At 38.9% G+C, this 11,242-nt stretch overlaps 1 protein-coding gene and 1 long non-coding RNA gene across 2 annotated transcripts in view; one reads left to right on the top strand and one right to left on the bottom strand.

The window, feature by feature from the left end:
- The window catches only part of abca2 (ATP-binding cassette, sub-family A (ABC1), member 2), a 151,562-nt gene that overhangs the window by 83,325 nt on the left and 56,995 nt on the right, over positions 1-11,242 (bottom strand). The window contains exons 11-14 of the mRNA XM_017303181.1: positions 10,820-10,979; positions 10,297-10,425; positions 1,783-1,950; positions 317-413 (exon numbers count right to left, since the gene is read on the bottom strand). Coding sequence (XP_017158670.1) covers positions 317-413; positions 1,783-1,950; positions 10,297-10,425; positions 10,820-10,979 — 554 coding nt within the window. The remainder of the gene's footprint in view (positions 1-316; positions 414-1,782; positions 1,951-10,296; positions 10,426-10,819; positions 10,980-11,242) is intronic.
- Positions 3,135-3,889, top strand: LOC103460180 (uncharacterized). The gene is made up of 2 exons (XR_532868.1): positions 3,135-3,222; positions 3,733-3,889. It is a non-coding gene; the product is annotated as an uncharacterized LOC103460180 (long non-coding RNA).

The raw sequence follows: 11,242 nt of genomic DNA on the forward strand, positions 1-11,242 counted from the left end.
CACCAACATTCAAAACTGACCAAAACATCAGCCAGACAGCATAGACACTGAGAAGTGGTCTGTGGTCCTCACCTGCAGAACCACTCCTTTATTGAGTGTGTCTTTCTAATTGCCAATAATGTCCATCTGTTGTCTATTCCATTTGCACAACAGCAGGAGAAACTGATTGTCAATCAGTGTTGCTTCCTAAGTGGACAGTTTGATTTCACAGAAGTTTGATTTACTTGGAGWTATATTGTGTTGTTTAAGTGTTCCCTTTATTTTTTTTGAGCAGTGTATTTTAGTAAGACAATGCAGGTAGAAAGGAGCGACTCACTGGCAAACACAGAAACATTGTCCTGGTAGGCCTGGTTCAGGGTGTAGTTGACTATGCTGTCCTCATCAGGGAAGCCTTTGAACACGTCCACACTGACCTGGAAACATGGGGAAAAATATTCGTCCACAGCAAATGCAATTAAACTGTTACAAACTATGCCTCAGTTAATATAAGTCATATTGGTTATTGATACTGATCTTGTTGTGTCGTCAGTTTTAAACCTGGGTGAGACTAAATGCTCTGCTGTTAAATTCTGACAAGACTGAAGTTGTTGCTTTTGGTCCAGAACCTCTGAAAAAGAAATCACTTGATCTGGATGGCATTCAATTGGCCTACAGTGTAAACAGTAAACGACCTGAAAGAGTCCCATATGTGCAGTACTGATGCACATGTAGGACATGTCGTTATTGCGACAGAGAGCGTGCTCAATGTTTTGCCAATCGCCATAAAAAAGTAGTGCTCAGTGTTTGCTGAAGTAAGGGTGGATGCTAATGGTGGAGCATAGCTTACGATTAGTGATGGGCAGATAAGGCCTCATTGGGTGTGTGGTACATTTCCCAAACTGTGTCGACACTGTTGAAACTGTGTTGCTGCAGATGTACTGTACCTTGCAGGGACATTTAAACTGTTACAAACTATGCCACAGTTAATATAAGTCATATTGGATATTGATACTGATCTTGTGTCAAGTCATTTGACTATGGACAAACATCCATTTGCCCATAGTCTGTGAGGACTGAATACTTTTAAACCTAGGCTTAAAACTACATTTTTGATCAAGCCTAGAGCCGTTTAGCTAAGTTATCCTGAGATATCTTTGTAGTTATGACTCCATAGGCATAACTGACCACTTCTTGCTCTGCTACTTTCTCCTTCTCCTCTTTGCTGTTATTTCAATCTTTAACAGAACCTGGCTCATGCTAAGCCAGTTTCTGGTCCCAGGTTCTGCTGAAAGTTTCTTTCTGTCATAGAAGAGATTTTCCTCTCCACTGAATAAATGACTTGATGCAATCTGCTGGGTGTCCTAAGATAGAAAAACAATTTTAATCAATGTCAATAAACTGGAGTTGAGTCATGTTTAATAACTAAGACTGGATTTAATCTTAAGCCACAATTGTAAAGTGGCTTAAGATGATGTGTTGTGAATTGGCACTATATAAATACTTTTGGAGTTGAATTTTGTCAACTGTTTTCTATGAGCAGAGTTCAACCTAGTCTTTAGTCAAATACAGACATTTATCATTTTCAGCCTTGGAAAGCAGCAGTTCAGTGATCCAAATGTCAGCGTGTCAGAGGAAACTCCTGCGTAAAAAAAATTCATCAACTCACAAAATATTCAGTCAAAAGCAAATTAAATAACCGAAATGCTATTCAGATGCTACTCAAATTTCAGCATGTCATAGCTTTTAGGTTTAAACTTACAATAATAGTCAACATCCACACCAACTGATCCCTGGAGTGCTGACCTTTGACATGAAGCGTATCCAGCTGCAGGCAGCGTTGTCGATTGTGTCTAGCTGCTCCAGCAGGGTGGAGGTGTTGGGTAGCGTGTAGTTTCCCATCATCAGCGCCTGCATCAGCTCGTTGTTGGTGCCGTTCAGCAGCTCCGGCTGCTGCTGCAGCTCTGAGGACAGCTGGACAAAGACAGGAGGGATGAAATGACCCAATCACAGCCGGATCCAAATACAGTGCAATACACAAGTATTCACAGTCTCTACACTTTTCATATTTTGTCATGATTCAATCAGAAACATCAGTGGAATTCAGTTTTGATTAGCAGACCAACACAAAAAAGGGCAGAATAGAGAAGTAGGCTCAAACAGCTGGTGTCCTTTTTCAGCTTGTCCCCTCAGGAAAAGCCAGAGCTCCTGTCCTCTGTGTCCTCCACCCTTCATCTCTGTCACCACATCTGGCTTTCTGCCCTGTGACTCAAACCTCAACATCCTTTAATCAATATCATCATTGTCTCTCTGAACATGTCTACACTTCGTCAGTTAGGCCTTTCTGACTTTATCTCTGATGTCCTCATTCCTGATCCCATCATCCTTGTCGCTCCCAAACAGAACCTGAACACCTTGAGCTTTGCAGCCGCCAGTTCTGCCTCATTGGTAATGTCTCAGAAGAATACATAGCTGCTCTCACCACTGTGCATCTTTCCTTTCATTCTTGCTGTTACACTTTTATCACACCTGACTCTTTTCTTCACCCAATCAGACCTGCTTGCATATGCTTCTTCGCCTCTTTTCCACATTCTCCTTTGTTCTGGACCAATCACCCTCAAATCTTAAAGTCTCTAGTAACTTCTATTTGCTGTAACGTCCCTGTTCCACTTGTGCCCCTCTCATTTACACTCAGGCATTCTGTCTAGCTGCAGCTATTTTTCATTCCTGTACATGTGCAGGATCATCTGCAGATCATCTGCAAACATCATAAACCATGGAGACTCCTGCTACCCTGCTACTGGATTTTAATTGCAATTACACTAAATGGAACCAACTATGGATGGATGGCACAATTTTCAGAATTTTATTTGAATAAAAATATTGACAACCATGTATCTTTTTCTTAAACTTACCAGTGTATGGAGCTAAAACGGTCTCATAATTCACAAATGCACAGGAGAAGATCCACACTTACGAGCTCCTTCTGGCCTGTGAGTTGCGCTGCATTTGTGTGTGAATTTTGAGACTCCCGTCTCACAATTCAGTCTCTTTTTTTTATATAAATGTTCTACCTGATTGGGTGATCGGCAACCAATCAGACAGCTTCATTGTTTCAGCCAATCATATGAATAGAGCCCCACATTGGGGTATCCTATTTTTCAGTCAATCACATTAACCCATTCCAACAGCACTGTAGCTTCGACGAATCCCAGAGTTTAGTCCTCGGCCTGGCTTCTGGCAGCGGTAAGTGAAATATCTAATATATTAGCTATTTATCTCCATGTTATTGTTATTAATGTCAATCGATTTAATTGTGCAACTATCATCACAGCTAGCGATCTTCAGCACACCTAACTCCTATATTAGCGCATCAGCAGAGCTCTGTGAGTAAGCTATGCTACCGAGCTATGCTAGCACTTCTTCATGCTAATAGCATCATTTATTCCAGATAATAACAGGCTTAGTATATTATAAATCCTTATAGAGCCCTGGTCCTTAAATGATAAATTATCATAGCATATCACTTAGGTCATGCTTTTCAAAAACACAAAGTGCTGTTTATATTTTATTTATCATACCAGGCTGAACATGTTATCTATCAATACCCTGCACTCTCTCCGTCCTTTGCCTCACTTAGAAATATAATATAAAAAGTTTTGATTAGTAGTTCATAGGTGTGTACATCCCTGAATATAATTTAAAAAATCAACTAACAGCAAGTGATTAAAATATTTATTTCTTTGTGTCCTTCAGGAATCTGAGGCATGAAATCCTACATCCTGTGAAAGAACCTGATCCACCAGGACTCCGTCCTCCATGGACCATCCATGTCTATTTTAAAGGATTCCCAGACCTTTTGGGATGCTGAACATGTTTGTTTTGAACATTTTAATAAAGAACTGAAGTACTGCTTTAAATGTAATTCCTGTGTTTTAAACAAATGGCTACATCAACCAGTTCAATCAGACAAAGTGCCTGTTTTTACTACTGTACCAACTTTCATGCTTTTTAAGGTAACGATAATTGTACATTTTTACTAAACCTGGATAATTTAGCAATACGCTATGCAGGCATCTTAGACTGGGATCACAAAGCCGGTGATCACTTTTAATATTTAGAAGAAAGTACTGAAAAAAGGTTGCTGTAATACTTTAAATTTCAAAAATACTTTTTCACCAAGGTAAATTATGTTGTGGTTCATTAATTCAGATTCTTCGAAGAGTTATTGTAGATGGTGATGACTGTTGGCAGGAAAGATCTCTGGTGCAGTCTGTGTTACAGCGAATCTGAAGAAGCCTCTGACTGAAGACACTCTGTTTTCTCAGACAGTCTCATGAAGAGGATGCTCAGGGTCGTCTGTTACTCTGGATTTTATGAAGAATCCTTCGCAACATTGTCTCCAGAGGCTCTACAGTCATCCCAGAACAGAACCAGCCTTCTTTATCAGGCTCTATCCAAACTATACCAGTGACTGAGCAGGACAGAGATGAGCTTTATGCAATTCAAGCTTGTTGCAGCTGATGATTTCACAAAAGTAAACTACGAAACAATGATCCTGAAATCCACGCCTGGACGGCTGGTGTCCTGCAGCTTTTAGATGCGTCTCTGCTTCAACACACCAGAGTCAAGTAATGAGGCTGTTACCATGGAGTACCCGGCTGCACTGAGGAAGTGATTCAGCTTTAGAGTCAGGTGTGTTGGAGCAGGGACACATCTACAAGTCGCAGGATGCCAGGCCCCGAGGTCTGAAATTTAGGAGCCCAGTGCTAGAAGAGGAGTTAAAAAAAAGCTACGGAACCAGACACCATATCAGAAACTTGGCATATTAAAAACAGGAAGTCATTCTCCTGACTTAGCAGATGTAGGTAGTGCCTGAGAATCAATGAGCCTCAGAAGTAATGAATGTTTAAGTGATTTTATTTCAGAAGAGAGACTGACTGGAAGACAATGACTTGTGTTGCACTTAAAATTACACAAAATGATTTTTTATAAAGTTTTTAGGCGAGAATGTAGATGTATAGATCTGAAATATCTGCTTGGTTCATCAATAAATCACTTAATTCCAATATTGTTCCTATGTTTTCAGACCTGTCTGCTCCCGCTGCATTAACAGCAGCTGGCAGCTGGCCGGGCGCTCCAGGTTCGGTACACCGAGAGAGAAGCATGTCTCCCGGCAAATCGTTTAAAAAACTCCCAATAGTTTTCCCCTATGAGTGGAGGTGGAACACAGATATTAAGTCTGGTAATAGCTGTAAATATTTTTGGTACACCAAAGTATTTAATTTATTCCAGAGCAAATGGGTTTGACTGATTAAAGCTAAGCCTTGCTGCATTTCATTTGTTTGTCTTTTTTTTGTTTGCTGCATTTTATTTGCTTTTTTTTGCGTCTCTTTTTTTGTTTGCGTCTATTTTTATGTTTGCTGCATTTCATTTGTGCGCGTGGCTTTTTTTGTTTGCACGTTTTCTCTGTTGCTGCGCATTTGCACCTGTCGGCCTTCACACTTACGAGCTCCATAAGAAGGAACTTGTAAGTGTGAATCTTGTCCTGTGCATTTGTGAATCATTGGTGTAACCCAGGTTAACATAATCCTCACTAAATGTAAGCCTTTTCATAAAAATAGCTATAAAATAGATAAATAAATAGGAGAATAAATAGAGAACAAATATGTCTTAAAACAGTTAAAAATATAAAAAGTAATAATTACAGACATAAGTGTTGTATTTCATGTTATGATATTTTATTTGGTTAAAAATCCGCATAAAACAGCTTTATTTTGTCAGCAGCTAAAACGGTTAAGTGTGAGATAAATCTCTTATTCTGAAGGGTCACATGGATGTGTAGCCCATGTGACTAGCTCCAGCCAACCGGATTGCTATGTTCTCTGGCGCCAGAAGAAGAAGCAGAAAGCGAGAAGAAGCAAAGAACAAAGAAGCTAAGAGAGTTGTGCTGTGAACGAGAAAAAGATAAGAGAAATCGACGATTAAAACATTTTTTTTTCATTTTTGGAGAAGGAGCGTTCTGCATTTTTCAACCTAACTGCGTTCGGGATGTTACAGAACTGGACTTGGCCTTTTTGACGTTCTGCTGGAAATGGGGTATATGCCACGGACTTCCGTTTTAGCACTTCCGCATTTTTATGCCACATAGAATGCTTCCGGTTCACAGGCAACAGTATGTTAACAGTGGCTCCTCAGTCGCTGCAGGACTATTGTAGAATTATTCAGACGTCCTGAAACGCTCCAACAACAATAAAGGATTTAAGCTGGATGTGTCAAAACTTCACAATAACTGAAGGTAAGTTAATAAATCGTTTGTATTCATCATAATGCCTCATATGTCTGACGTAGCTAACAGGGACAAGCTTACAAAGGTGCTATGTAAACGTTAAGTGTTTTGATTATCTGTGCATTGTGCAATCTACATATCTATGCTGTATAGATAGATAAAGATGTAAACATATATAGATCTGTCTGTATTGTGCCCAAGCCATCAGTTGAAGCTGAAGTTAGCTTCCGAATGTAGCATCCAATTCGGAAAATAGCTAAAGGGTGATTACATTTAATTTTTCACTATCTTGAGCTTTTTTGTGTGTTGTAATTTAAAAACAACACCCAGACATTTCAAACCTAACTAGATTATTCTGTACTAACAGCAGAATAAATAAAACATTTGTGAAACCGTCTAATTGATTTGTGAAATTTGTAAAATGTCAAGATTCTAGAACGCATTAGATCTGAATTATTAATTTGTGATTATTATTTTAACTTTCCGTTTTCTTTCTCTTTTTTAATCTTTATTATAGTTGGAGTTGGACAGGAGTTCTGTTTGGTGGCTTCCTGGAGGGAGAGATTGGCTGAGCTAATGTTGCCAATAACTTTTCTCCTGCTATTAACGTTTTTGCTTTTCTTTATATAAAGTATTTCTATCAGTTGCTCTTTTTCCGTTTTGTACACAGTATTTGTTTATACAGTATTTTTTTTATTTTTTACCTTAATGCTTACCTGGTCAGTTGAGCTGGAAATGTACATCCTCTTGATTACTGACAAATGTCAGAACCACATGGACTGAGCAGGTTACATCAGATCAATCTGAATCTTTATTTCTCATTAAAACGACTTCTTGTAATTTTAAGACATGTTATAAAATTGCATCTTTATTCTGCTGTAATGATGACTGCATTCTTGTAATTAAAATGTCTTGTAACCTGGCCATAATAATCGCTTATACAACTCACAGAACAGATGATTGAAATAAAGGCATTTTTTGAAAGTATTTTCTGTGATTTTATTATAGAAATTGASGACGAGAGGAATCGATAAAAATCAAATCTGGTATGAAAAAAAATCTTGTATCATCCAGCCTTATTCAGCATATTAAATTATATGACTAACAACTTATTACATTTCTTTGCTGGTTGCATTTTAACATCTCACTTGAATTCCTGATCTACATGCAAATACTTGATATAACGTAAACACTGAGAAAAGGGGAAAAAGTTTGTGAAATGTAGAGAATTACAAATGAGATTAAATTGTATTGTAGGTACAAACAGGATAACAAAATGAACAGTGAATATATATCATATACTTCCTGGCAGCTAATCAGACATCAGACTTGTTTTGCCTTTACTGGTGATGAAAACTCGTCACTCTGGAGGAGAGGAAGTCCGGCTCAGCCCCGTCCAGGATGACTGCAGGGTCAGGGTAGCCAACAACGTCTGCAGGCAGATTTTTGCATATCTGGTGCTCTGGGTTCTAGATCATAGTTTAACCAAGTAAATAAAAAGTTAGTCCACGTTGTGATGATCCGGCAGACCGTGTACTGATGGACGCCGTACCGGTCAGCTGGTCCAGGTGCTTGGATCCATTGGAAAGGTAATCAGCACAGCGATCATGGCTCAGAAACATCACGAGGCGTTACGATGCAAGCCTGAAAAATAAAAAAAAACTAATAAGTGTCCATATTTAGCTGCACAACGTAATCAAAACTAATAAACCCTAACCTCTTTTTGAGAGTTTTGCTTGAAAATAAATGGACAATATCACAGGAAATTAAATGTTTAAATGAAACAGTTCTGGTATCACAAAGACACTGTAAAGAAAATAAATGTTTCAGAGTTTTAACAGTTTTAACATCACTAAGTAACTGAGTAAGTGAACTAAAATACTTACTACTTAGAAAATGCATGTTAAAATCTGAATACTCTTGAAAGTGTGCAGCTGAAATTAATTTAAACTACTAGCAGGCAAAGCACAATGTTCGCCTAATATCTGCAACAACAGTAATACAAAAAATGATGCATATAAGAGGCATTAGTTTATAAAAGTCGAGGCAAACCTAAATTTACCATTTTAAAAACAAAAAGCAGCAGGAGAATGTAACTTCATAACCTCATTTTCTAAGCAGAATCTCAGAGGGAAAAAAAGAGAAATTACATTGTGTAATGCAAGAACAGATTATAGCAGCCAAGAGAAAAAATTCACTCTAACGTGGATTATAATTATGAAACAGCAAAGGTAGATGTCATATTTTTGGGATTCGGAAAATACGTGATTTGTACCATTTGTTCTGTGGGTTTTTTATGTGGGTCGGTGACACTTTAACGGCTGTAAAGTGAAGGTTTTGGACCTTAATCTGACTGACTACCTGTGTGGTTTGGATCGGGCTGAAGCGTTGCTGCCCTCGGCTGTTCTTAAATTACCTGCTCGGTATCGGAGGGGCTCGTCGCTTCAACTGCATGATAAATGTATTTTATATAATTGTCACATAAAAAAAGCTAAGGAGTTGCCTAAAAATAATTTCATACTCCGTATAACACAAACGCAAACATCAACACACGTATTGACTCACCTTGAGCCGAATCGCTGCCTCTGTTCTCAGCCTGTTCCCGTTGCAGTGGATTTCCTCCGGCATTATTTTCCTCCAACAAATGATTCCATTGAATGAACCACGTACAGATTCCCTTTTAACCTCCGTCTTCCCATTTCTGACGCTGCATCTTCAATATCCTCAAGCTTTGAAATAGCAGGCAGCTACAAACCGGGTGTTAGCTGTAGTGGCTAAGTCTTGGCTACAGTCCGCTGTTGCCTTGATATCAGCAGGAAAATGGGGGAAAAAACTAAGCACTGGATGGTACCGGCTAATTACTGGACACAACGGCACACAACAAAACTCAATAGTTGTACCAGTAGCTCGCAGATATTTTAAGTTTTGCGTCTTTTTCATGGTACAGATCTTGCAGCTTTGGGTAAAAACAATAGGAGCAAGCAGGACCCGGAACCAATCTATGTGGCATAAATTCAAACGGAAATACGTCACCACCTCTCATGGCAAATACCCCATTGGACCGGGAAATTCCGAGTCGATTGCTGAGTTGGTTTCCGCTAGTGAGAAACAAGATGGGGGTGGTAACCCAGGAGCCCTGTAACCATCAGGAGCTACGCCCTCTGCTGGACACTGCAAATCATCCAAACTGGTATGACCTGCCCATGTTTCCTGCTGAACCAGCGGTGGATTCAGAGAAACGGGATTAACCCGTCAGGATCATCAGAGAGAAAACACATCGATTTGAAGCACAAGTTATTCGGTCTTTTGCTGGATTGTGTCTGTTGTGTTTTATTGGTTTTTTTCCCTTTGAACCACATTCAATGTCTGTTGTGTGGAATGTAAAATTGTTTGTTGGGTTTAAATTAGAAATAAGAAATGGTTAAAACAGGAAATTAAAAACTTTAACTTCTTAAAAGAACACTAAACTAAAATAGATTAAAAAAATTAAAACAAACTGAATTAAATAGATTAACAGTATCAACTTGAACTTAAATAGAACTATAACTAGGTTTAAATAAATAGTATCCTTTAATACCTAATAATAGGTTTTAATTTCAAAAAAAGGGATTAAATAAATCATTCTGAAGAAATAGGGGAACTATTTTGTATTGGAATTGTGTCATTGTATGTAAACTGTTTGTATAATTGTTGTTTATTTTCTTTTTCTACTAAAATAATAAGCCGGCAGGTTAAACTTATTTTCTGGTCTGTGGTCATTGATACACTTGCAGTTCTCCCTGCTCCCGTAGCCAAACCCAGCACTGGTCCTGTTCTGAGTCTAGTACTGTAATCGCATCGTCAGTGTTACATTTACATTTGTGAATTATGAGATCATTTTAGCTCCATACCAGTGTGCTACTTTGTGTTGGTGTGTCCAAAGCAAAGCAATCCCACTAAAATACTTTAGAGTCTGAGGTTGTAACACAGTAAGAAAATGAGAATGTTCAAGAGGTGAAAACATTTCTGTACATGTTGGCAGCACTGTGTACCTGCTGGAGCCACAGCAGATGGCTCTGCAGGCGGCCCTCCTCCAGAAAAGTCCTGAGCTGGGCAGAGATGCTCAGCCACACCCGGGTGTAGTGAGTCACATTCCCAACAAATGCAAATGTCTCATTCGCCTAGGATTGAAAAGAGAACAAAGTCAACTATATTGACTTTTACACTATGTCCTTTCTAAAACTCTCATCTACAAACGTCGCTGAGTTCTCCAGGCTGCTTGGTCAGAGGCCTAAGGAGTCAGTTCTCAACCAAACCAGAGTTAAAAGAATTAAACTGCCTAGAAAGTTTTTTACTGAATCTTGGTTATATCAAGATGCAGATGCAAGATTATTTGAATCCTCTGTTTAGAGCTCTCTGATTGGTTCAGAGCTCTCTGATCTGTGGAACTGAATACCAAACATGTCAGATCCATCTGACATGTTTGGTATTCAGTTCCACAGATCAGAGAGCTCTGAACAGAGGGACATGCTGTGAGCGATTCTATATAACATGCTTTCAAAGCTGCCTACTTACCTTCTGAATCACTTTGTCCACCTGAGAGCCAATGGGGGAGTAGAGGATCTTGGGATTTGTAGTCATCAGGTGAACGAGCAGGCCCAGGTTCCTTTGTTCTTTGCTGGTGAATCCCAGAGAGCTCATATTCCCCTGCTTCAGCGCCTCTGGCTCAATGATTCTGAAATAAAAGTAAGTCATAATCAAAGTTTTCTACTGAATCACAGAAAATCACTTTTCTGTCATTTACATTAAAAGCAGCTGTTACTACGGCTACTATTCAGTTTCCTACCTTATACATGAGTCTGCTGTTTATTCCAAGACCGTGTTGCTAGTTTCTCCTCTACAGTCCAGTGGTGGGAAGTAACGAAGTACAAGTACTTCGTTACTGTACTTAAGTACAGTTTTCGTGTATCTGTACTTTACTTAAGTAGATTTAATAAT

The sequence above is a fragment of the Poecilia reticulata genome, unplaced genomic scaffold, assembly GCF_000633615.1.
Source record: "Poecilia reticulata strain Guanapo unplaced genomic scaffold, Guppy_female_1.0+MT scaffold_196, whole genome shotgun sequence".
NCBI classification, from domain to species: Eukaryota; Metazoa; Chordata; class Actinopteri; order Cyprinodontiformes; family Poeciliidae; genus Poecilia; species Poecilia reticulata.